Source organism: Antennarius striatus, chromosome 2, assembly GCF_040054535.1.
Source record: "Antennarius striatus isolate MH-2024 chromosome 2, ASM4005453v1, whole genome shotgun sequence".
NCBI classification, from domain to species: domain Eukaryota; kingdom Metazoa; phylum Chordata; class Actinopteri; order Lophiiformes; family Antennariidae; genus Antennarius; species Antennarius striatus.
In genome coordinates, this window is record NC_090777.1 from 25617645 (window position 1) to 25643351 (window position 25707).

A 25707-nucleotide genomic window follows, 5' to 3' on the forward strand; every position below is an offset into this window, starting at 1 on the left:
TATTTATAACAATGTATTCCCTAAAGAGATCAACTCTCAGGATGCTTCAAACTTTGCTGTGGTTGTGGTTCGTTTCGCTGCTGCTTCAGTCGGAGGCTGAACGCCTCCATCCGTCACCGGTGTGTGTGTGTGTGTGTGTGTGTGTGTGTGTGTGTGTGTGTGTGTGTGTGTGTGTGTGTGTGTGTGTGTGTGTGTGTGTGTGTGTGTGTGTGTGTGTGTGTGTGTGTGTGTGTGTGTGTGTGTGTGTGTGTGTGTGTGTGTGTGTGTGTGTGGGGTGGGGGGGTCGGGTCAAGCTGAACGACTCCGGAGCAGAACCTCCTGGATCGGTTTGGTTCTCGTCGTCCTGCTGTGACTCCGTTTCTCCTCTCGGAGCCGATGAGACTCAGTCGGAGGGAGAGAAGCCTCCTCTGCTCCTCCTGCTGTGTTTTGGACACAAGTCTACAGACTAATCCGATTAGAGGAGCAGTCGGCCGGTGACGGAGGGGAAACATTAACTCTTTCATTCTTTCCACTTTCTCTTCCTCCTTTTCTTTCCTTTCTCTTCTTTGTCACGTCTTTCACCTTCACCGGTGTTTGTTCCTGTTACTGTAAACACGTTTATCATGTTGTTGTTTACAGGTTACAGTGTGACTGTCAGCACCACACCTGCGGCGTGTCTTGTGACCAGTGCTGCCCTGGGTTTAACCAGTTACCATGGAAACCAGCCACGACCTACAGCGCAAACGAGTGTGAACGTGAGTACAGTGCCCCCCATACACACACACACACACACACACACACACACACACACACACATTGTTATCATGGGTTTTGATCATATTGGGTCACATGATGTCAGTTTCAGGAATGTGTTCTGATTGGTTGATTTAATTCTAGTCTTGTGTATTAATGATAATTAACATACTATCTATTAGTGAACTGCTGTGTATCGTAGTGGTGAACACATCTCGTCGGTGTGTTTCTCACTGTAGGCTGTGTTTATTTTTACACGTCTGTTATCAAAGCCGCGGTTATATTTAACACGGATCGACACGAGTATCACAATCACCAAAAGGTCACTAAAGGTCAAAGTGACATGAAGGAAACCCGTCCAGGCTTCTGTCCTGCCCAGAGAGGAGCGGAGGGGTCGGGTCGGTTTGTCACCTGACCCTCTGTTCTTCGTTTCAACGGGGATTTCTTTTGACAGTTTCATGAAACACAACTGGACTGAAAACACTCGCCGCTATCGGGAGCCGGAGGAGCGTTGGTTTATTGAGCCGGCACCTCTCGGGGCGCTCGGGGTCAGATAAGGACAGACGGCTCTGTCTGGGTTTTTAAGCTGGTTTTACATCTCAAACGTGACGTGATGGTCGTCTGTTCTGCTTCATGATGAAGAAAGATGCTGATTCATGAAACCAGGAAGTAGCCCCGTCCGTCCTGATGACCGACTGTCATCAGCTGCTCATTACACGCCTCTGAACGAACAACTAGACTTAGATGAACCATCAGGACCTTCTCCTGTCCTCCCACACTTTCTTGTTCAAACATGATGTCTTGCAGAGTGTAACTGTCACCGCCACTCCTTCGACTGCTACTACGACCCAGAGGTCGATCAGAGGAGGGGGAGTCTGGACATCAACGGGGTCTACAGAGGAGGCGGAGTCTGCCTCAACTGTCAGGTAGCCCGCCACTATGAAACCACATAAAAGAAAGATATTTCAGCTAACGGTGCTAACGGAGCTAACGTCCCTAGCATCACACCACCGGCGTCAACTGCGAGCGCTGCATCCCCACTTACTACAGGTCACCTGACCACCCCATCGAGTCCCCGCTGGCCTGTTCGCGTGAGTGACCCCCCCCCCGTCTGTCAGATCACATGATCCACCAGTGGTCCGTGTTCTTCATCCTTCACTTGGCTCTTCCTCTTTCCAGCCTGCGACTGTCGGTCGGACTTCACCGACGGGACGTGCGAGGATCTGACCGGCCGATGTTTCTGCAAACCAAACTACACCGGAGAGAACTGTGACTCCTGCGCCGGCGGCTTCATGAGCTTCCCCGAGTGTTACCGTGAGTCACGTGACACCCCCACCCCCCGTTTAATATAGCGAAGAAAGTACTCAAACTCTCTCTGTATCCAACAGCCGTCCCCACATACCCCACCAGTAACACCAACGGGGAGGCCAAACCCGCAGGAGAGATCATCAGTGAGTCTTGACCGGTTTCTGATCCGGGGTCCAGACAGAACCATCTAAACCCGTCTTCATAGTTTTAAACATCTTAGCTGTTTCTACGCCAGCATCACCTCCACCCTTTCTCTGCAGACTGTGAATGCAGCGCCGCCGGGACCGTGGATAATTCCTGCAGGCCGGATCCCAGAACCCGGACCTGCATCTGCAAACCGGGTTTCACCGGCGACCACTGTGACACCTGTGCCCCGGGTCACCATGGCCTCAACTGTCAGGGTGAGAGAGGATCACAAGACAACCAGCTGTTATCGTTACTCATCCATCAATAACTAGATTCACCCATAGATCAACGATATATATCTATAGATCTATAGATACACAGATCTATTGATCCATCAGTAGATGGATCTAATCCTTCAATCGGTAACATTTTTTCTCTACTATGTTTTTTTACACACAAATAGGCCGAAACACAAATACACACAGATGGCATTTGTTGATTTATCCTCTGTTGATTTAACACACAGACACACACACACACACACACACACACACACACACACACACATACACACACTCCTGAATAAACAACACCACTTGTCTGGTAAACACAAACAACTCTAAGTTAAATGAACCCGTCTCAGACCGTTTGTTTTTTTAATCTGTGTGTCTGTGTGTGTGTGTGTGTGTGTGTGTGCGTGTGTGTGTGTGTGTGTGTGTGTGTGTGTGTGTGTGCACGCGCGTGCAGCCTGTCAGTGCTCAGGTCCTGGCTGTCTAGACGGGTCATGTGACTTGGTGACTGGTCACGGCGTGTGTCGAAGCGGTTTCCAGGGATACGAGTGTGACCAATGTGAACGGGGTTACTTCAACTACCCCCTCTGCCAGCGTGAGTCTTTCTCCTCTAAGTTTTGAGTTGACCCATTTGGACCGGGGCTGTGTAAACAGGTGTAAACAGGTTTGAACCAGTTTGATGTGGAGCCAAACATAAGACCGTTTACGTTAGATTCATGTTAGTCGGGCTAACATGAGTCAGACTCTGTTTCAGGTTCACCTGTAGTCCGGACAGGTGAGTCTAAAGCTCCGCCCCTTCTGTCTCTACAGTCTGCGGCTGCAGCAACGTGGGATCTCTGCCTGAAGGCTGCGACGCTTCCGGTCGCTGTTTGTGTAAACCAGAGTTCCAGGGTCCCCGATGTGAACAGTGCAGATCTGGATTCCACTCCTACCCCAACTGTCAAGGTACGCACACACACACACACACACACACACACACACACACACACACACACACACACACACACACACACGCCTCGCATGTGGACTGGAGTCACACCTGGTAACATTTGACTTGACACACCTCCTTATGAAGTGTTGCGTCGCCTCATAAACGTTTATGACGCTTTATTGAGGTCTGGAGTAAATCCAGCTGCAGGGGCGGAGCTTCGCTGACGCAGCTCTGGTGTGAGGACGTGATGCTTCATCAGGTTGCTAGTTTAAAGCCCTGGATTGCGTGTAGGATATTCCATCATTTGATTTAAGTGCAAGTTAAAAAATACCCAGCATGCATCAGGAGGGCTAGAAGGTTTTTGTTTGAGTTTGTCGCTCTGCTTCCCCCTATTGTTTCTTTTTAATGAGGCTAATATCCTAAAATTATATTATTTCATCATTAAATTATTTTATTACATCATTAAAGTCACACTCTTGCTCTTTTCTCCCAGTTTGCACCTGTGATCCTCGCACCTCATTGGACGCCAGCTGCACCACGTCGGGTCACTGCCACTGCCGGCCCAACTACAGCGGAGTGTCATGTGACCAGTGTGCTCCTGGTTACTATGGTTACCCCAGCTGCACACGTAAGTCGGCCGAGGTGTTTGTAAAACTCTCTATATGTCTTCTGATGCCAAATAATTCAGTGCCGATCAATAGATGCCACTGATTGATCGATTAATCAATCGATCACCTGTGTGTGTGTGTGTGTGTGTGTGTGTGTGCTGCAGCTTGTCAGTGTTCCGCTGAAGGGTCGCGCTACACCAGCTGTGACCAGACGACGGGTCAGTGTGTGTGTCTGCCCAACGTGGTGGGACTCAGGTGTGACACCTGTGGACACGGCGCCTACGGCTTCCCCCATTGCCAAGGTAACCACGTTAGCTTCTGGCTAACATGAGCTACATGCTATTACTCATTTTTTTAATTTGGTTTTCAGCTTTTCTGTTTTATTTTAGGGGGTTTTCACCAGTATGATGTCATCGATTCACAGCTGCTCACGTTAGCCATTAAACACATACGACAAAATAACACTGAAAACAAATTCTGCCTTGGAAGCTAGCGTAATGAATTGTATAATGACATCTGGGTTTAGCTTCTAAATGCTAACATGCCTCCAGTGAACGTACATCATTGTTTTCATCTTCTTTATATCTAAAGCTGGTACCTGCCACCCCGCGGGTTCGGTCCAGTACGTGGTGCCGCCGCCTGTGGTGAGTTTTTGTAATCTTCTACTTGTTTCAACAAAGAGATGAAAGCATTAATATCATGAAAATATTTCCTGTAAATTCAACACATCAGGATTATTTTAGAATTATTATTATATTTACTACCGTCTTCTCGTCTTCTCAGGGCCAGTGTGAGTGTCGTCTCCATGCGGAGGGTCCCGCCTGTGATCGCTGCAAACCTCTCTTCTGGAATCTGTCCCCTGACACTCCTGACGGATGCTCCAGTGAGACGCGTTCTAGAACAAGACATCCAGGCATCTAATGTCTGTTGAACTAAAGTCCTTCTGGCGCTCCTGGATTGATTAGTCCTGTTCTTCCTCCTGCAGACTGTGAGTGTAACGTTGACGGAACCATCAGTAGAGTGGCAGAGTGTGCTCAGGTGAGCTACCGAGGTCAAGGTTGATGACCTGTGATGACATCTGACTTATAATAACCTATAATGACATAGGATGACATATGATAATCTGTAATTACTTGTAATAACATGTGATGACCTGTAATAATGTGATGACCTGTGATGACCTGTGATGACCTGTAATGACACGTGATCACCTGCAATTATCTCTAATAACATGTGATTACCTGTAACGATGTATAATAGTATGTGATGACTTGTAGTGACCTGTAATGACCTTTAATGACCTGTGTGGACCCTTGATGACCTGTAATGACTTCTCATGACCTCTAATGACCTGTGATCACCTCTAATGACTTCTCATGACCTCTAATGACCTGTGATCACCTCTAATGACCTATGATGACCTCCAATGACCTGTACTGACTCATGCTCGCTGTCTCCATCCTCCAGGAAAGCGGTCAGTGTCACTGTAAGCCCAACGCCTGCAGTGGAACCTGCTCCACCTGTAAGGACGGTTTCTACAACCTGCAGGATCAGAACTACTTCGGCTGCCAGGGTGAGTCTCCTTCGAGTTGTTTGTGGCCTGGTGTTTCTCATTTTGCCATTAACGTGTGTGTGTGTGTGTGTGTGTGTGTGTGTGTGTCGTGTGTTTAGGGTGCCAGTGTGACGTCGGCGGCTCGGCAGGTCAGGCGTGTGGCGAGAGGAACGGTCGGTGTCGCTGCAGACCCAACGTGGAGGGTCCCAAGTGTAATCTGTGAGTTTAAGCCTGAGGGATTATCAGCGCAGGAAACAGGAAGCGATCAGGAAAAAAAAACTCACTGCAGAGACGCTTCTATGACCTTTGACCTCCCGATCGGGTCTCATCTCCTCAGACCTCGAACGGACCACTACTTCCCAGACCTCCATCATCTGAAGTTTGAGATCGAGGAGGGAACCATGCTGGACGGCCGACCCGTCCGGTTCGGCTACAACCACCTGGAGTTTGCAGACTTCAGCTGGAGAGGTTACGCCCAGATGTCCCCTATCCAGGTAAGAACCCCCCCCCCCTCCTTCCATGGTAAAACTGTATTATCACATATTTTTATGATTTAAAAGTGAGATGTATGTCATATCTGTCTCCTGTGGCTCCTCATTGGTCGACTGCTGTGTGACGCAGACGTTTGCTCCACGCCTGGATGGAACAAAAGAAGAGATATTTCTCACTTAGGGTCACTTTCAGCACAAACACCCCTGTAGTTTAGCAAATTATAGAATCTCCTGTTTACATACTCCGCTGTGATTGGAGTACTTATAATAAAATTTGAGACTTTCCTTTTTTTTTTAACTTCATTAATACTATTTTTTAAAATTGGTGCTGATTAAAGAAATTTGTCAGGAGAACTTTTGGATGTTTGTGCTGAAAAGTGTGACTTTAAAGAGAAATATATCTGCTTGCATTTGTGGGGTGTTGACGTTGCTATAGCGGTGATGGTGTTGTGGTCTTGCTTTTGGGCTTCTCTCCCTAATTCCTCCCCCCCCCCTCCTTCATGCATCCTCTCATCCTCTCCTCCCTTTTCCTCCGATGACTCCCGAATCCTCCTCCCTTTCTTCTTTGTTCTCTCGTCCCCGCTGCCTTTGCTCGCCGGCAGTCCAAAGTGTTGGTGACGGTGTCGGTCGGCTCTCCAGACCTCTTCCATGTGGTGCTACGCTACGCTAACTGGGGAGGGTCTGATGTTCTGGGCAAGGTGTTGGTCGTAGAGGAAGCCTGGAAATACTTCTGCGGTAACTGTAAGTGGTGGGCGGGGCTCTTCCTCTTTCTGACCAATCAAACAATCGATCACTCGTTCCAGAGATGTGTTCTAGAGGCAGGCCATTGGTTTAAAAACTACAAACATGCTCATTCCTTATTATTGTTTAAAAATTGATAATTTAAAGGTAATTGAAATGTAAAAAGCAGGTGATTTCCTGCAGTTTGCAGACAGTAATGCATGCTAAATAGCTATCCATAGCAGTTAGCACATAATGCTAAATCTAAACCTGCTAACAGAAACAACTCTAGTAGCTAGAAGTTCGTGCTAACTCTCTTACAACAAATAATTCCCTCTACCTCGCATCAGAGATTATACTCAGATTAATGTTTTGATAACTTCATTAATTAATTATAATAAATTACATTTATTATACTTTACATTTTTTCATTCCTGGGTGGAAATCTTCTCCTCTTTCCTGTCCTTCACGCCTCCTTCCTGTCAGCCGTCTTTTCTATTGGCTGAGACAGACGATGGGGGCGTGTAGTTAGAGGTGATTGGTGGATTTGAATGGCTTTTGGTGGCGGCCTCTTCTCTCCTCCCCTTCAGAGCCACAGGTCAGATCAGGATCCAGGTTAAAACTGAGCATTAATTTCTCCTCCTCCTCCTCTTCTTACTCCTCCGTTTCCGTTGGACGCTGAAGCCGGCGGTGAAGCTTCAGGTTTATGTGAACGAGGCAGACGTCTATCTGACTCGCTTCATCCTCAGATATGTAAACTCTGAGGGCGCCACCTCCAACGGTAAAATAACAGCCTATCAGGTCAACAAACAAGGTAGGTGTCCACCAATCACAGGACGGCATTTTAAAATATATGTGTAAGATATATGTGAACGGAAATAGTGGAAGAGTTGGGCACTGGATTTTATTCATTTTTATTTAAATGTGTATTATATTCATCTGAAGCACTTCTAATCTGTTTTATTACTTGACTCTACATTGATTTTATTTTTATTCTAAGGTTTTATTCTAAGGTTTCCGGTGTGTTTTCCAGGTTCGGAACAGTCCAAACAGATCGTCTTCGCTCCCAGTGTGGAACCCACTTTTGTCAACGTTCCGCAGAACAACTTTGTGGAACCGTTTGTTCTGAACCCCGGAACCTGGACCGTGGTGATCGAGGCTGAAGGAATCCTCCTGGTGAGTCTGAACGTCCGTTTCTCTGGGACAGATTCCAAACACGTCACATTTTAACGGACATTTTTAATCCGTACAACTGCTTCACATGTTGATGAAGTGAGTTTCTGGTCAGAACTGGTTGTATTTATTCAGAAGTGCAGTAATTCTCTACTCTTTCTCTGTCTCGGTATCAGGATTACCTGGTCCTGCTGCCCAGCGCCTACTACGAAGCCCCCATTCTGCAGATCAAGGTCACCGAACCCTGCACCCACAGCCCCGAAGGCAACGCCGGCCCGAAGTACGTCAGCTAATGGGTTTTAAATAAAGTTCTGTCTATCTACTAATGCTATGCTACAGGCCTAGCCTAGCGTCCTAGCTTAGCAACGGAACTCTAGTTTTATATCCAAATCCGTCAGATCTCCTTCCCTGACCTTCCATCCAGTCTGTTTTCATGCGAGTTCTCCCTGTTGTCGTGACAACACGTGTAACAGTCGTGTCTGATGTCGTCCGTCCAGCTGTCTGATGTACAGGTATCTGTCTCTGGACTCCTTTCCCTCCATCTCTGGCAACGACGCCAACTGCGTCCACGACAACCACCTGCCACGCCCCTGCCCGACCGACAAGATAACCCCGCGCCACCCTGACATGGCGGTGTGCAGCGGCTTCGATGTGAGAAACGCTTTCTACCGCTGAAGCTCGTAACACCGGGACGGATAAAAGGTTTAACGGACGTTCTTCCTTCTGCAGATCAGCGTGGAGCTGCGAGAGCGTCTGCCGTCTGCAGGCGATTACGTTCTGGTGGTAGAATATTCCACCGAAGAAGAGTTACCTCAAACTCTGTCTGTGGATGTAAACATGCCGGGGGCACGAACCCACCACCACAGCGTCACGCTGCTGCACTGCGCATACAGGTACACACTGATCCCTGAATGTATGTCAAGAAGTTTGAGGATGATATTTGCTTGCAGTGAGAAGATTCTGGGAGTGAAAGTGTAAAGAGAGGGGTAGGGCCGGCTGAGTCAAAAAGCTGCTGATCTGCCCCAGGTAGAAACCGGCTACAGCCCCCAAGACCCTGCAGAGGGTAATTAGTTATCTGCACTGGAGACAATGCAGCCTCAGAGTGAAGCTGGTTCTCATGTAGAGATGAGACGTTCATGATGAGACGTTGATGGAAACGCTCTGGGTGTTTGGTCTGTGGACGCAGCTGGTTCACGCTTCAGTTACCATCTGTGTGTTATTAAGTATGTCAGCACCTGTTAATCAGTGTGTGTGTGTGTCTGTGTGTGTGTCTGTGTGTGTGTGTGTGTGTGTGCGTGTGTGTGTGTGTGTGTGTGTGTGTGTGTGTGTGCGTAGCTTTCTGTGTCGAGCCGTCGCCACCGACGGACAGAACCGAGTGGCTGTCTTCTCCCTCCCCACCGACATCGAGATCCAGCTCTCCTCAGACCGGGCCAGCTTCTTCCTGGTGAGAACCCAGTCACATGACAAAGCCCAGACTGACTCGGTCACATGATGAGCGTCATGCAGGAGACGTGTCTCAATTTGAACGGATCATGTGAAGTTTGGTTCTTACATCAAAAGAAGGGTTCTTCTCTATGCAGACGACACTCTCCTCTACATTAGTAACTGTAACACGTGAACACTGAAGCAACTACGGTGGCCCTGGAGGACCAATCACAGCAATGAATGAATAAACACATCAACAAATTTAAAAAAATCAATAACCAATCACAATAAACAACGGTAAATAATAAAACAACACAACAAATTTCAAACTGAGTCTATTTCGATCCTGATTGTAATAATATCTTTGGGTTACGTCTTTGTGTTTTGTTGTTTTGTGACGTGTTTTTTGGATCTGTTGTGTTGTCGATATTTTCCCTTCATAAGTTAAAAACACCCACTGCTGCAGATCTCTCCCTGCTGCCCCCTACTGGCTAATATTTCTAATCTTTTTTTTTTTTTTTTTAACGGTTATTTGTACTTAAATTTAACCCAAAAATGAGGCGATTGATTGATTAAATGATAAAAAATCGATTTCATGTTAATGTTTATTAATTGATAAACTGACTCCAACCTGTGTTTCTTCTTGTTTTCAGCATAAAGTATTCCTGGTACCTAAAGACCAGTTCACCATGGAGCACGTTGAACCCAAAGTCCACTGCATCAGCGCCCACGGACAGTTCTCACCTGACAGGTAACAGGAAATCAGGTCTGACTTTGAAGCCTCCTGTCTAAATATGAACCCCCTCCTTCCGTCGCTCCTCTCCTCCAGCTCCTCCTGCATCCCGTCGCGGTTCCAGACTCCGTCGGACTCGCTGGTCCTGAAGGAGGGCCAGAGCTCCTCCATGCAGGAGTCCGTCTTGGCCTCCCCGGCGGCCGTTCCCCTTCTGTCCCCCCACCAGAGAGACCGGCCGACCTGGACCGGAGGTGACAGACCTCCACACGGGGCGGACAACGGCGACCACGTCTGGCTGGACTCCCTGCAGGTTCTGATCCTGTTCTGGGTTTTTTTTTTTAATGTTTAATCTGATTTTCATACAAATCATTTTGACTCGTTGTTGTGAGACTCGCTGACCTGGAGGTGCGACATAAATCCGCTTTAAACACAGCTCCCTGTCCTCTGGGGAATTTATTGTTGTTCACTTATTGGAAAGTTGGAATCGCTCTCAAACAACTGTAGGAAATGCAACATGCAAAGGGTTATGGGTAAGAGGAACCAGATGTCTTAGCAGCTGAAGGACGCTAATACAATCTGAACCGAAACAGTTGAGCGAGTGGTTTCCTGCCGTGTTTTTTATCGTACGTGGATGCCAGAATGTTCCGAGCTTCAGCTGCAGGAGACAGAAAAAAAAAAGAAACTTTTAACTTAAAAATAAAAAAATATATCCAGCCTGGTCTGTTTTTGTGTGTTTTACCCAGAATGCAGCTGTGTACTCCACCCGTGTCCACGCCCTAGGCCGGTACGTCTTCATCCTCCACTACCACCAGCCTCAGCACCCCACCTACCCCGTTCAGGTCTACGTTAACGGGGGGCGGATCTGGCAAGGTCAGAGACCACAAACGACGAAGAGCGCCGGTTCCGAAGAATAAACAACAAATAAACAAGTCTTTAATGTGTTGTTTATCAGGCTACGCCAACGCCTCCTTCTGCCCCCACGCCTACGGCTGCCGTAACGTCCTGATCGCCGAGAACCAGATCATTCTGGACGTGACGGATCACGAGGTCTTCCTGACGGTCCAGATTCCTGTGGGGAAGACGTTGTGGCTGGTAAGTTCAGAATTTACTTTTTAAACAGTTTCCCACCTTTCAAAATAAAAGTCTTGTGGGGGGTTTTTTCTTTTCTTTTTTGCTTCATTTAAAAAAAAACTTCAAAAAAATTTACCGAAGTAACAAATTTAAATCTGACGTCTTCTTACTTAATTTTTTACTACGTTCTACTTCCTTTCACGACGTTTTGGAAGCCACATTAGTTACAGCCTAACTTGTCCCCCCCCCCAGGACTACATGCTGGTTGTCCCGGAGGCGAGCTACAGCTCCAGCTACCTGAATGAGGAACCTCTGGATAAATCCTACGACTTCATCAGCAACTGCGGCCAAAACAGCTTCTACATCAAGTCAGTGTTTTCTTCCGGGGCGTTTCGACGCGCCGGCCCGGTTCGGTTCGCCACGGCGGTCCGCGGGTGACTGACTCCTCCTCTCTCGTCTTCCTCCCTCCAGCCCCTCCTCCGCCTCTCCCTTCTGCCTCAACTCGGCCGTGTCTCTGTCCGCCTTCTTCAACAACGGGGCGATGCCCTGCGCCTGCCACGAGGTCGGCGCCGACAGCGACACCTGCGAGCCCTTCGGCGGTCAGTGCCGCTGTAGGCCTAACGTGATTGGTCGAGACTGTTCCATGTGCGCCACGGGCTACTGGGGGTTCCCCAACTGCAGACGTGAGTTACCTCTACCCCCCAGAGGGGTCAGACCACCTCATCGGGGTATTGTGGGACTAGTTTGACCCCTCATGATCACCCATAATTCTCATTGGGTCCCCGTCTGCTGACTGATTGCACCTCTTCTCTCCTCCAGCTTGTAACTGCGGCACCAGGCTGTGTGAACCCGTCACCGGCGACTGCATCTGCCCTCCCAGGACCCTCCAACCGGAGTGCATCCAGTGCGAACCCCAGACGTTTGGCTGCCACCCGGTGGTGGGGTGCGAGATCTGTAACTGCTCTCGACCGGGCGTGGTTTCCACCGACGTGAGCTGCGACACGGTCAGCGGACAGTGCAGGTAAGCCTCGACCCGAGATGGGACGTTTACGCGCTGGCGTGAGAGTAAACGGTCGTTCGTGGTAAAATCAGAACCACGTGGTGGAATCCAGGATTCGTGTTCCAGCAGGTTCAACCCTCGGGCCTCCGGCTGGAAAAGCCAAAGTAAAGTAGTTTTTATTCCCCTCCCTTTGATCATCTGACACCATCCTGGCTCAGAGCTCCTCTGCAGGATGTTTGCTGGTCTTCAGCCAGAACGTCCTGCCAACTGTCTGAAAGCTGCAGGTTTGAATCCTCCTCCTTTGCAGTTTGTTCCCCCATCCGTCAGTCTCTGAATCGAGCTCCTGCTCCTCTGGTTCTGTTCTTCTTTTGGTTCTGATCATGTGGAAGCACCCAGGATTCAAAGTGCAGCAGTGGTTTGAATGACGACGCCCGATTGGATGAACTGTGGCGATGTGAACGCTCCGGTTTTAATCGATTCTTACGTTCTACCGGAGTTAGTTTAGACGAGAGCGGCTCCATCTGGATCTAAGAGACGTTTACAGTCTGTCTCAGGTTGTTACTTCATCACCTTTGATGCCAAACCGCAGCATGAAGGAGACGTCCCTTGATGCTAACGCCAACTAGCTTCTGTTGGCGGAAGCCCAGCTGTGTTTCTGTCATGACGGCGTTTGTAAACCGCCGTCTCCTCGTCTCCAGACATGTTTAACCTCAAAGCGTCGCTTCCCGTCTTCCCGTCTGAGGTTGTTTTCTTGTCTGTTTCAGGACATGTTGAAGCAACAGACGGGTTCTCATCGGTGACCACTAGGGGCGCCAACAAGCAACTTTTATTTATAGACGTTCCGAAGCGCTTGAGATGTTTTTTCCCTTTTCCACTCTACGTTTCTAGCCTCGTGCCAACCGTCATTAATCGTCACTTCCAGCAGAGGAATGTTCAGACGTGACCGGATGTAAAGCTGTAAACCTCTCATCCCGTCACCTGGAATAAACTCGCAAATAATTTATCGACGGATAATCGGAGCATTAACGTTTATGTTTTCTTTTCCTTCAGTTGTAAGAACGACATCGTCGGCCGTCAGTGCGACCGCTGCGCTCCTGGTTTCTATGGTTACCCGAACTGCAGACCATGTGACTGCAACGAGGCGGGAGCCGAGGAGGAAGTGTGCGACTCCTTCACGGGACAGTGTCTCTGCAAGGTGGGAGCGTTCGCGACAGGTTTGGGAGGTTTTTTTTTCCCCATCGCTGGTCGTTGGTTCCAAACCCGTCTACCTGTCGTCCTGCAGGAGAACGTCCAGGGCTCCCGCTGCGATCAGTGCCGAGTCGGTACGTTCCACTTGGATCCAACCAACCCCAAGGGGTGCACCAGCTGCTTCTGCTTCGGAGCCACCGACCGCTGTCGCAGCTCCGAGAAGAGGCGCACCGAGGTGCGATATTAATCTGTTGAGTTCTCCTCTAAAAGAGACAGGAAGTCTCTCCCTCTTTGCTCCTCTTCTTCATCTACTTCCTCTTCCTGCAGGTCATGAACATGGTGGGCTGGGTGCTGCTGGGGGCAGACAGGCAGGAGGTGCCCGTCGTCGTGTATCCCGGTCAGGATCTGGTGGAGGCCGACCTCAGCGACGTCCCCGATGTCTATCAGGATCTCCACTGGCACGCTCCCAAGACGTACCTGGGAGACAAGGTGAGAGGAAGGTCCAGAGTTTACCTGGAAGTTGAACATGTGACAGGAAGTACCAGTTCTGTTGAACACAACGGGAACATTTACATTCCAAAGATGGATAGACGTGTCCCACATCATGATCCGGGTCTCAGACCAGACATCTGGATACGGATCAGTGTTTGGTCTGCGATTCCATCAGCACCCGTCTGCGGGCTGAGGGTCTGATCCGAGTCTCGTTACGCTTTTCCCCAAGCGCCACAGTTACCATGGAAATACAAGCGTTTATCTTTCCGGATCACATGTAGAATCTGTTCTCCAGGTTGTCTCCTTTATTTTCTGCTTCATCGCCTTCCTGCTCCCTTCTTGTCACGTCGTCTTCTCCTGAATGCGTCCTAACTCAACCGTCCGCCTCCAGGTCTCATCCTACGGCGGTTATCTCCAGTACCGTCTCCACACTCAGACCATGAGAGGAGATGTTTTGTCTCTGCCTGCTGAAGCCTCCAGGCCCGACATCATCCTGAAGGTAGGAGGAAGCGCAGACGCCATCGCTGCGATCCAGATTCATGTATGAACAGATACAAAAGAGACAAACCCGTTTAATCTGAGTCCCGGTATTTCCTGCTTCCCCTCCTGCAGGGGAACCAGATGACGCTGGTGTTCATGGAGAGAGAGTACTCCTCACCTGAGGAGCCTCACCTGGGGATCGTTCACATGGTGGAGGTAAAGTGTCGTGATCCTTTACTGATTGACCGTCTGAGATGGAAACTGATCTCCTCTTCCTCCTCTCTCCTCTCAGGGAAGCTTCCGTCACGCTCAGACGGGGAACTTGGTGTCCCGGGAGGAGCTGATGATGGTCCTGGTGGGTCTGGAGTCCCTGCAGATCCGAGCCCTTCACTCCCAGTCGGCCCATTCCGTGTCACTCCGCGGAGCCGTGCTGGAGATCGCCGAGACGCTGCCCGCCGGTCGCCATGCCAACAACGTGGAGATCTGCATGTGTCCCGCCAACTACCTGGGAGACTCCTGCCAGGTGAGGAGCCACTGACAAAACCGTCAGCTGATCCAATATTATTATTATTATGTAATAATAATAATAATAATAATAATAGAAATATTATTTTATAATAATGATAAAATTATTAATATTATTATAATAAAATAGTGGTATTATTATTATCATATAACAATAATATAATAATAATAATAATATTATAACCGTTTTTCAATCATTTATAATTTTTTTTAGTCGGTGACTTTAAATCTTTTTTGCTAAAGCACGTTCATTCACAAAAACTAATGACAAAATAATCACATTTATGTGAAAGTCATATTTCAAAAACAATTAATTGTAGGAAAATAATAAACTAAACTAAATATAATGGTAATCATACAGTGTGGTTGGTTTACTTTTGTGAAATATGAATCAATCGAAAATTGTTTTGCTGAGCGCTCTGATAAAAAAATGACATTTGATAAAATTAAAAACAGAAAAAGGGAACTGTTGAACATTAAACAAGAATGCCTGAAGATTATTACACGCAGTATCTCAGTCAGGATCCTCAGACTGATTATTCCCTTAGGATTAATTTGAATGTGCCTTTTAAATAAAAGATGCTTCACCTTTGACCTTGTGACGTTTTTTGCCCCATCAATAGAAATGTGCTCCCGGCTTCTACAGAGACACCATCGGGCTGTTTCTGGGTAAATGTGTTCCCTGTAACTGTAACGGACACTCGGACCGCTGCCTGGACGGAACCGGGATCTGTGTGGTGAGACGATGGATCTGTGCTCGCTCCTTCCTGTCTGTCTCTCTCCCCGTCTCCCTCTCGTTCATCATCCGTGGTTTTCCTCTCTGACCATCAGGGCTGTCAGCACAACACGGCCGGCGACCACTGCGAGAAATGTCAGGGTGGTTTCCTTGGTAACAACAGTCTTGACGGACAGGCGGTGTCGTGCTCCAGCTGTCCCTGCCCACTGAGAGTCCCATCCAACAAGTCAGTACATTATTCACCGTCCACCTTTAACGCCTGACCCCGCCCCCTCTGGCGCACCTTGATGACTTCTTGTGTCTGTAGTTTTGCAGAGGGTTGCGTGCAGAAGGGCGACAGGATGCAGTGTCTGTGCCTGCCGGGGTACGCCGGGTCAAACTGCGAAAGGTACGGATACACCTCCATCAGCGGTGGGCGGAGTCAAAGTCCTGAATTCAAACGTATCGTCAGAAAAGATTTACTGGTTTAAACCCTAAAACATGAACAGAATATTTGTTCACAGACGATCCAGAATAAAATCTCTAATCTTACCCGTCAGAGCCGCGTTTAATATTTTTAGTAATTTTCTAATGGATTTAATTCCACAAGATAACCTGTAAAACTTTTTTTACGTCTTTTTTAATAATTTAAGTCAACATATTTTAAGGCATTCCTGCAGTTTTTTTGTCATTAAATTCCGTCTTTTGATGTCTTGAGGTGTGCCCCCGGTTACTACGGAAACCCCATGGTGCTCGGAAGCAAGTGCCAGCCGTGCCATTGCCATGGCAACACGGACTCCAACATGCTGTTCACCGACTGTCACTCGCTGACCGGCCAGTGTCTCGGCTGCATGCACAACACGGCCGGGCCGCACTGCGGTGTCTGTGCCCCCGGTTACTATGGCGACGCCATCACTGCCAAAAACTGCACCAGTAAGTCCAGTCGATGGTCTCCAGGAGGATTCGTTTGTGTCACAGGAAAGGTTTTAGTCGAGCAGCGAAAAAATGTTGAATCAAGCATTTAGTAATAAGAGTTTTCCTCTCACCCAGAATGCAACTGTTCTCCATGCGGTACCGAGTCATGTGACCCTCACACGGGGCAGTGTCGCTGCAAAGATGGAGTCATGGGGCCCCAGTGCGAACGCTGTGAGGTAAGACAACATCTCACCCGGAGCTGGTGCTGCAGCTAGCCACGAGCTAATGAGCTAATCTTTAGCCTCAAACTGTTGTCTTCCAGGACGGGATGTACGGCTTCGACTCGTGTTCCGGCTGTCTCCACTGCGACTGCGATGCGTCCGCGGCCCTCGTCCAGCCGTGTGACCCTCAGAGCGGCGAGTGCGCCTGTCAGGCCGGGGTCAACGGGCCGAACTGCAAGCAGTGCGCTCCGGGGTACTGGGACTACGGACCCGACGGGTGCAAGAGTGAGTGGGATGGGACATGCTAACGTTCACACAACGCTAACACCATGGCAGACCAGCGCACTTCATGGGCGGGGGGGGGGGGTCGCACCTTAGATACTTTACTGTTTATCATGGATGATAAATCAAAGACTAGTGAAGATAGTGGTAGTGGTTACGATCTCTCTGATGACAACTCTGACTCTGACCGACGATAATCCCCCCCTTTCCTTCCTTCCCTGTAAAGGTTAGCTACATGCTACGTGCTACAGTACCAAGAATTCGAGAATTTCTCAAAGTATTTCCTTCTTGTTCTCTTCAAGGATTAAATTATAAAAAGCAAAAAAGTTTACTTAAACTAATCTGAATTCAAAACAATCACGTGAATCCCAAGCGACGCTTAACGGTAGATATTAGAACTATACATACGTACAGTATTTTCCGCACTATAAGGCACACTGGACTATAAGGCGCACCCTCAATAATTTGTTTGTTTTATAATTTATTTCATATATAAGGCACACCGGATTATAAGGCGCACACAATAAAAAATAAATAAAATTTATTTGATAAACCGCAGCGGCTGTAGTTGCGCAATCCATCCACTAGATGGAGCCGCGCTGCTCAGGCAGTCATGATTGCATTCATGACTTCCTGACTACCTTTGAATGGCCCCTATTGTTGACCTCATTGTGCAGTTACATTATATTATGTGCTTTCAACAGCTTTATAGTGATATTAAGAGTCCTGTATTTGTGATAGACAGACTTTACGCCAAGTGAATTGATGTAAACTTGATTTTTATTTATCCTAGTTTCGAAAAACTGATGTATAATTGAGAACTACTGAACTCAAAACAACCTGTACTTTATTTCGTTGTGTTGTTTTTATGTCCTCTAATTGTTTCTTGTCAGTCTTAGGGAGTAGTACATCATATTTAGAGTAGTAACGACATTTAAATGACATCAAACGGTGATTAGAGATTGAAATTTAGTAAATTGCAACTTTCGAACAACTTCTCTGAACCAACTGTGTTCATATTTTGAGGACTACAAGTATTTGGTTCTACAAATGGGGTCATTGTGAGCAGCCCTAGCAGGAGCCAACCAAACGTCTGATTGGCTGACTCCTCGCTCCTTTCTCCTCCCTCTTCTTGTCAGAGTGTGACTGTAGAGGAGGCCACTGTGACCCCCGCACTGGGGAGTGCCGCTGTCCCGACGGCATGACGGGGAAACAGTGTGACAGCTGCTCGGAGGAGTACAACGTACCTGTGGAGCAGCACCACGGCATGCACTGCGAACGTAAGACACGCCCCCAGACGTGACCGGAAACACCTGCAAAGTCAGTGCATACTCAATGTGTGTGTGTGTGTGTGTGTGTGTGTGTGTGCGTGTGTGTGTGTGTGTGTGTGTGTGTGTCTGACCTTGCAGTGTGTGACAGCTGCGTCATCGACCTGTTGGAGGATCTCGACAAAATGAACGATAACTTCCTGACGGTGGCCGATCAGCTGGGCAGCCTGAACGCCAGCGCCATGGCCTGGACTCAGCTGCAGCACCTCAACAAGTCTGTGGAGGACGCTGCTGTGAGACACGCACACACACACACACACACAAACACACACACAGGTTTCTGTGTATCTCTAACAGTAATAAACTACTTTTCCCATGATTCCAGGGGGCCGTCCAGAACTACAACAGCACGCTGGACGAGAGCAGGACTCGTGCCGACACGCTGGACGCAGAGATCAAAAATATCAATGAAGACATTGATGAACTGCAGGACAAGGTGATCACTGATCAATAAGCAATTTTAAACAACTATAATCCAATGGTTTTCATGGTTGTTAATAATTATTTAAATGGATGGACTCAGATCCTAAATTAGGTTTTCTGATAAATTAATTATTGCCAGAAGGAAAATGTTGAATCTCACAGGAATAAATATTCACAGATCTGCTCTTTTATTCTGATCCACACCAAAGTGAACTGTCCTGGACTCAAAGTTTGTTTGTTTGTTTTTAGGCGACCACGTTGATGGACAAGGTGGGTGACCTCCGTAACAGTACTGCTAACACCCACCAGAGGGCGCAAGACCTGCTGTCCACCATCAACAACATCACCATGGACGTCAACGGTGAGATATCGAATAAAAACCAGTCGGACTGACACCCCAGAATCAAATTTTATTATCATTTAAATCCTAAAAGCTCATTTTATCTTCTAAAAATGAGACAAATCACTTCCATTATTTAAAAATTAAACATTTAAGGATTGAAGTCAGTTTTTTGGGTTGGTTCAGACATCCTGCGGAAGGCAAACCAGTCCTTGAACGACACAGTGGCAGAGCCAGACTTTGGGGAGAGGGAGACGAAGATGAAGGAGGTGGAGGCTCTGCTGAGGGAGATGAGGAACAGGAGCACTGTCCTCCAAAAGAACCTGGCTGATATGGAGAAGATGGAGGCGGAGAAACGTAAGTTCAGTCAGGTGTGGGTTCAGTTTGAACACTGAATTATTGTGATTGACATATTTATCTCCTCCTCTTCCTCCTCTAGTGTTGGATCGGGTCACCAAGGAGCTGGCTGGTCGTCAGAGAGAAAACGAAGACTCAGCCAGAGACATCAGGGACCATCTGACCCGCATCCACTCACAGATGATGGACCTCCGGGACGCCCTGAACGAAGCCGTGAACAACACGGCCAGAGCGGCCGACCTCAACAGCCTGAACGAGGAGACGCTGAAGGACAACCAGGTGAGAGGAGGAGTCGGTCAGGGCGGTGGGGGAGGAGGAGGAGGAGGAGGTGGTGTTAGGAGGTCCTGCTGACCTCCTCTGTGTCTCTCAGAGGAAGATGGATGACCTCCTGATGAAGCAGGAGGAGGTGAACCAGCAGCTGCAGATGGCCGAAGACGGCGTTGCTCAGGTCAACGACCTTCTGTCCATGCTCCACGACTCCAAAGAGGTCAGGACTCCTGCAAACACCTGCGCCTCGCGACGGGTTTGATCCGCCGCCGCTAACACTGAAGCCTTTCTGTCAGGATTACGAGCGGCTGGCGGCGCAGCTGGATGGCGCCAAGACGATGTTGGCCAAGAAGGTGGAGGACTTCACCTGGGTGGACTCCAAAATCCCTCTGGTGGAGGCGGCGGAGAAACACGCTGAACTGCTTGAGGCCTTAGCCATGAACCTGAGCAGGTAGGAGGCTATATAGTTAAGGAGCTAATGGGTTAATAAACTAGGAAGTTGATCGTGCGGCAGATGAATTATCATGTGACTTCCTGTCATGTGATGCAGCTTGGTGGCAGAAACAAAGAAGGAGGGATTCGTGGACGTAACCCAAGCGTACAACAAGATCATCAACAGCATCAAGGAGGCAGAGGAGGCTGCCAAGATGGCCGACAGGGCAGCTACCGACGCCCTGCAGGTAGAACGGTGGTCGATGATTGGCTCTGAAGCTCAAAGGAAATTGTGTTGTGATAAAATGATTGTTTGAAAAAACTTCAATGTGTGTGTGTGTGTGTGTAGAACATAGACGACCAGGACCTCAGTCAGATGGCTGACTCTCTGAGGAACCACAGTTTGGAGCTGAAGGACGATGTTGAAAATTTAAACAACGAGCTGGAAAACGGTAAAAACAAACAAACAAAATGTCCCGTCATTCTAAAATCTTTAAACTAAATCCTGTCTTAACACAGTGTCATGTTCTCTGTTAATCTTCATCTTTTGTCTAGGATTTTTTAATAAAGTGTTCATTTATTTTAGTCTCTAAATTCTTTGGGACTTCTTTCACTTCATTGGTCGGTTATGAAGCTGTTGTATAGATAAGTGATCCATATATCAGCGATCGATAGCGGATCTGTGTTGAAGCCTCGTCTCACTGACGTCTCTCTGCTGCTCAGAACTGAAGCCCCGTCTGGACGCCGCTCGGCGGCGTCTGGAGGACGCCACCAACCAACAGGCCGATGAGATGAAGGACCTGGAGCTGCTTCAGAGAAGCCTGAACTTCACCTCGAGTACGTCCATCACACACACACACACACACACACACACACACACACACACACACACACACACACACACACACACACACACACACACACACACACACACAGACTTAGATGGGGTTTTCTTGCGGTTCAAACAGACGTCAGTCAGGAGATCAACGACGCCAAGCAGGCGGTGGATCTCGCCAATGCCACGGTGACACAAGTCAACGACGCCCTGCGTCCCATTCAGGAGCAGCTGGACCAATGGCAGCAGACCTACGGAGACGCCAACGCCACCAACGATGACATCAACAACGCCTTGATTGAGGCCAACCGGACGGGTAGGAACCACGGGAATGTGGTCCTTTAGTTTTTTGAACCTTCTATCCCCCCGTAGATGAAAACTGATTGGATTTTTTGTTATAACTCGTAGTTCACACGCTGGGGGAAACTATTCCTCTGCTCATAAAGAAGCTGGACAAACTGCAGAATCACTCCACCCAGATGCCCAACATCTCGGAGAACATCAACCGCATCCGTCAGCTGATCCAACAGGCCCGCAACGCCGCCAGCAAGGTGAGCACGGCGACCGCGGGAAGGACGACTGACGTCCGCCGCGGATGCTAACGGCCGTCTACTCCGCTCTTTCGTCCAGGTGGGCGTTCCAGTGAAGTTCAATGGGAAGTCTGGGGTTCAGGTCCGGACTCCTCACAACCTGGCTGATCTGGCTGCCTACACCTCCCTCAAGTTCTATGTCTCTCTGCCTGAGGGGAAGCGATCCAGACGGCAAGACGACGTCACCAAACAGTTTGTCTTCTACCTCGGCAACAAGGATGTAAGCATCGACAGACGCCCATCTTCTTTTCTCATCTTTTTTGTGGCGTTTGTGATCTTCAAGTATTAAATCACATCTCTTGTAACGGTTCATTCTGGGGTTATCGTTCGGGTGACACCTGAAGTCCATGTTAGTTTCTTACTTCCTGTTTATATTCTGTAGTCCAGTAAGGAGTACCTGGGAATGGCGTTGGATGGGAAGAGACTTCGCTGGTACTTTAATGTCGGAGGAAAAACCGCCGAGGTGCTGATGGCCGAAGACGTGAAATCTAACGGGAAGTTCGACAGCATCGTCTTGGAGAGGTAACAAAACTCGCACATGTGCCGCTTGCATGCATGTGTTTACACGCATGTTTTTAAAATGTTACTCTGTTCATTGTTCGGATTGCAGGATCCTGCAGTTCGGTCAGATGTCCATCTCTTCAGAAGCCACTGAAGGGGACCAGAGAGTCACCAAAGCCCACGTGGAGGCCGGCGGCGATCAGGGGCTGCTGAACCTGTTGACCGATGACACCGTGTTCTACGTGGGAGGATACCCGACTTCGTTCAGAGTAAGGAGCTGGAGGGGTTCTGTGTGGTCCAGTCATGAGTTAAGATCTTATCATAAGACTGCATGAAGTCATTGTAAAAAACTACCATTATCAGAAGACAAAGTAAACCAGAAGAATGTCCCTCAGGAAGCTGAGCTAATGGTTGATCTCCATCAGGGCATCTCTGAAGGGTTTAACACATAACGTTTAATTTTATTCTTCCTCTTTCTCCTCCTCTTCAGCCTCCTCCTTCTCTCGCTCTCCCCAACTTTGAGGGCTGTATCGAGCTGGACACCCTCAACGAGGAAGTTCTGAGTCTGTATAACTTTGAAAAGACCTTCAACCTCAACACCACCTTGGAGAAACCCTGTGGAAGGTCGGTGTCAAGTTAGCGTGTCATGTATTGTCTTCAAATGTTTCTTGGACGTTCTGCAGCTCCCTCTCATTTCCTCCAACATTTTCTCTCCTGTTTTTTTCTGTAATGGAATAAAAACCATAAAATCAGGTCCAAACTGTTGCTGACTCAGGCCTGGGTGAATGACGCTGCATATTTTGACGGCACTGGCTTCGCTGAGATCACCTTCAGCAGCGAATCGACTCGCATGCAGCGCTTCGAACAGGAAGTCAAACTGCTGTCGCACAATGGAGTTCTACTCCTGCTGCAAAATGGGGTAACGATGTCCTCCATCCATCCATCCATCCATCCATCCATTCTTCCTTTCAGCCATCCATTGATCTTGTCCATCATGTTTCCCCCATCAGGACCAGTTCCTGTGTCTGGCGGTGCTTCAGGGTCGACTGAAGGTCTTCTATGACTTCACCGGAGATCTGGTGGAGCTCGAGCCCAAAGAGCCAGAATCTAGTTTCCTGAAGATCAGCGACGCCGACCCCAAAGCGGTACGTCCACACCATGTGTTCATCAACCAATTCATGCCGCGCCTGTCACTTTCTCACCCATTGTTGCTCGCCGTCCTGCAGCTGGAGATCATCATCTTACGCGTGGTCCCAAACCGCATCGTGGTGAGGAACAACCGCGTCGGTCTCTACACCCACCAGTTCACCGAGAGCATCCCCCCCTTCAGCGGGAAATACTACCTGGGAGGAGTACCGGAGCACCAGATGCCGGCCAAGTGAGTGGCAGAAAACGTTTAGCCACACTAGTTTCACAGCTCCAATTTACTGACATTTTGGGATGGATTACAATGAAATAGCGGCTATTCCTTGCGTGTGTGTGTGTAGCAACTCTATGCTATCATGTTAGTAGCCTGTTGAGAAACTCTTCTGCCTCTAACTGACCAAAGACAACATTCAGCACAGCTTTGACGAGTTCAGATTTGAGGAGCTTCATTCCGCCTCCATCTCTGTTCAGGTTGAAGCCTCTGTTCCGGAACCAGGGCTCTCTGAAGGGCTGCTTCAGGAACGTCAAGGCCCTGAACTCCCACATCGACCTGAAGAGGATGACCAGCTCCGGACTTAGCTTCGGCTGCGACAGTGACCTCCTGGTAGGAAAGCCATCTCTGTTATGACCTCTGTGTTTGATCACACTAAAACCGCTGGACAGATTTTCACGCCAGGGTTGGGAGTGGCAGGAAAGACTCCATAAACTGATGTCATCACATTAATCTTCAAAACAAGACGCTGCGATGTTGTTGACTGCCTGTGTTCATGTGTTTGTACTTACAGGTGGCTCGCGAGGCTCATTTCTCAGGTCAGAGCTATCTGGACTTTTCTCTCACCAACATTCCCAGCCTCCGGGACAACTTCTACGCCAGCTTCAGCTTCAGAACCCCGCAGAAGGAAGGACTCATGTTTTACCACCAAGATCAGGTCTGACAAACCTCCCAGCACTTCCTGTTTCCTGCTCATTTCATCATGAGGGGTTTTTCCTGATGTTATCCTGTTTGTGGCTGCAGGACGGGCTGTGTCAAGTGTTTTTGAATGAGGGCCACGTTGTGGTGAGGGCCGGCAACAGCGAGATCAAAACTCAGAAGACGTACAACGATGACAACAGCCACTATGTCGCCATCTACAACAACATCAACGGGTGACGTCTCCATCATGCCATCGGACTTCAGTTCTGATCGAGTTGTTTGTGTAAATTGTGCTGAATGTTGGATCTTCGCCCATCAGGGTCCGTCTCTACATGGACGACGTGCTGGAGAAAACGAAGGAGGGTGTCCGGCTGGACAGCAGGGGGCGTGGGTCCACCCCCGGAGAGACGATCACCTACCTGGGAGGAACGCCCAACCAAGGCCTCGCCAATCTCACCGGATGCATCAGCAATGTTTTCATCGAGAGGTGAGGCCTGTAGGGTTCATCCCCTACACATCTCCTCAGCTGGTGGACCATCAGCTGCTTGAGGCAAACTTCGATGTTAGCTTCACCAAAAGTGTCTAATCTCGTCTCGTTTCCAGGGAAACGAGTCCTCAGATGGTTTTGAATCTCCTGAAAGCCAGAGAAAACGTCAATGTCCCTCTGGATTGTCCTGCTGCCAAAAAGCCTCAGCAGATCGTCGCTGTTCAACCCAAGCAAAGCAACAAACCCAAGGTAGTTGCGATAAAATGGTCGGCGAGTCTCGCCTGGACTCGGTGATAAATGTTTGCCGCCTCTCTTTCTCTACCAGGGGAAACACAAGAAGCCTTCTGGGTCTCGCAGTCGGAACACCAGGGAGTCCTGTCAGGGAGAGCCATCGAACCGGGAGGTCGGGGCGACCCACTTCAGCGGATCCACGCAAAGCTACCAGAGATACGACTCTCTGCAGAGCTCGCTCAACAACATGTGTGTGTCGACGCCTCAGAGGACGGGCAGCTAGCTGCTAACAGTCTGTTCATCATGACCTGTTTCTCTCTCTACAGGCCTCACATCTCCATGGCGATGAGGATCAACTCCTCCGACGGTTTGGTGCTGTACGCCGCCGGCGGACAGCGCGGCAAGGCTGTGATGTCACTCAGCGTGTCAGACGGACACCTGCTGCTTCTGCTTGATGGAGGGAAGAGGAAGGTCAGCCTGCGCAGCCACAAGAAGTACAACGACGGCCAGTGGCACACGGTGAGGTCACGCGCCGGGTCATGTGACCGGGTTGGCAAGGAACAATAGGTCTACTCTTTTTCTTTGTATCAGTGCAAAGAAGAAGAGTTAAATTATACAAATCTGGGGCCAGACTGAACCTCCTGGGGGGCCGGAATCGGCCCGCGGGCCGAATGTTTGTCACTCCTGTTCTATACCTAACTCTTTATGTCCCATCAGGTGTTTATAAAACGTGAAGGAGAGAAGATCAATCTGATCGTGGACGGAATCGGTGCCCAGTCCAAGAGAATTCCCGGAGGAGACAGGACGCACCTCGGCGGTCCTTTATATGTGGGAGGAGTCCCGCCCCCACTGAAGGTAAGACATCCAAATTTTAATCAC

At 48.8% G+C, this 25707-nt stretch overlaps 1 protein-coding gene across 2 annotated transcripts in view; it reads left to right on the forward strand.

Moving 5' to 3' along the window:
• The window catches only part of lama5 (laminin, alpha 5), a 50352-nt gene that overhangs the window by 23085 nt on the left and 1560 nt on the right, over positions 1-25707 (forward strand). Inside the window, exons 7-75 of one of the 2 annotated variants that reach the window (XM_068305063.1) lie at positions 619-734; positions 1540-1658; positions 1733-1823; positions 1912-2046; positions 2121-2183; positions 2301-2441; positions 2914-3051; positions 3267-3401; positions 3881-4015; positions 4160-4297; positions 4587-4639; positions 4779-4878; positions 4981-5033; positions 5463-5568; positions 5667-5766; positions 5885-6041; positions 6641-6779; positions 7792-7934; positions 8108-8211; positions 8429-8582; positions 8661-8824; positions 9267-9375; positions 10010-10107; positions 10186-10399; positions 10833-10959; positions 11042-11181; positions 11413-11528; positions 11632-11843; positions 11980-12181; positions 13211-13355; positions 13443-13583; positions 13676-13837; positions 14232-14339; positions 14453-14536; positions 14613-14843; positions 15469-15582; positions 15677-15807; positions 15889-15969; positions 16279-16493; positions 16611-16711; positions 16798-16981; positions 18118-18258; positions 18388-18539; positions 18632-18742; positions 18979-19090; positions 19256-19426; positions 19509-19705; positions 19797-19913; positions 19990-20144; positions 20244-20373; positions 20475-20577; positions 20849-20962; positions 21094-21276; positions 21369-21511; positions 21591-21770; positions 21933-22072; positions 22161-22320; positions 22542-22675; positions 22805-22970; positions 23062-23196; positions 23278-23429; positions 23669-23801; positions 23983-24126; positions 24213-24343; positions 24430-24597; positions 24714-24846; positions 24923-25077; positions 25155-25347; positions 25546-25683. In XM_068305063.1, the coding sequence (XP_068161164.1) occupies positions 619-734; positions 1540-1658; positions 1733-1823; positions 1912-2046; positions 2121-2183; positions 2301-2441; positions 2914-3051; positions 3267-3401; positions 3881-4015; positions 4160-4297; positions 4587-4639; positions 4779-4878; positions 4981-5033; positions 5463-5568; positions 5667-5766; positions 5885-6041; positions 6641-6779; positions 7792-7934; positions 8108-8211; positions 8429-8582; positions 8661-8824; positions 9267-9375; positions 10010-10107; positions 10186-10399; positions 10833-10959; positions 11042-11181; positions 11413-11528; positions 11632-11843; positions 11980-12181; positions 13211-13355; positions 13443-13583; positions 13676-13837; positions 14232-14339; positions 14453-14536; positions 14613-14843; positions 15469-15582; positions 15677-15807; positions 15889-15969; positions 16279-16493; positions 16611-16711; positions 16798-16981; positions 18118-18258; positions 18388-18539; positions 18632-18742; positions 18979-19090; positions 19256-19426; positions 19509-19705; positions 19797-19913; positions 19990-20144; positions 20244-20373; positions 20475-20577; positions 20849-20962; positions 21094-21276; positions 21369-21511; positions 21591-21770; positions 21933-22072; positions 22161-22320; positions 22542-22675; positions 22805-22970; positions 23062-23196; positions 23278-23429; positions 23669-23801; positions 23983-24126; positions 24213-24343; positions 24430-24597; positions 24714-24846; positions 24923-25077; positions 25155-25347; positions 25546-25683 (9490 nt within the window). Of the gene's footprint in view, positions 1-618; positions 735-1539; positions 1659-1732; positions 1824-1911; positions 2047-2120; positions 2184-2300; positions 2442-2913; positions 3052-3266; positions 3402-3880; positions 4016-4159; positions 4298-4586; positions 4640-4778; positions 4879-4980; positions 5034-5462; positions 5569-5666; positions 5767-5884; positions 6042-6640; positions 6780-7442; positions 7573-7791; positions 7935-8107; positions 8212-8428; positions 8583-8660; positions 8825-9266; positions 9376-10009; positions 10108-10185; positions 10400-10832; positions 10960-11041; positions 11182-11412; positions 11529-11631; positions 11844-11979; positions 12182-13210; positions 13356-13442; positions 13584-13675; positions 13838-14231; positions 14340-14452; positions 14537-14612; positions 14844-15468; positions 15583-15676; positions 15808-15888; positions 15970-16278; positions 16494-16610; positions 16712-16797; positions 16982-18117; positions 18259-18387; positions 18540-18631; positions 18743-18978; positions 19091-19255; positions 19427-19508; positions 19706-19796; positions 19914-19989; positions 20145-20243; positions 20374-20474; positions 20578-20848; positions 20963-21093; positions 21277-21368; positions 21512-21590; positions 21771-21932; positions 22073-22160; positions 22321-22541; positions 22676-22804; positions 22971-23061; positions 23197-23277; positions 23430-23668; positions 23802-23982; positions 24127-24212; positions 24344-24429; positions 24598-24713; positions 24847-24922; positions 25078-25154; positions 25348-25545; positions 25684-25707 lie in introns of both variants that reach the window. The other variant, XM_068305072.1, reaches the window with a different exon arrangement.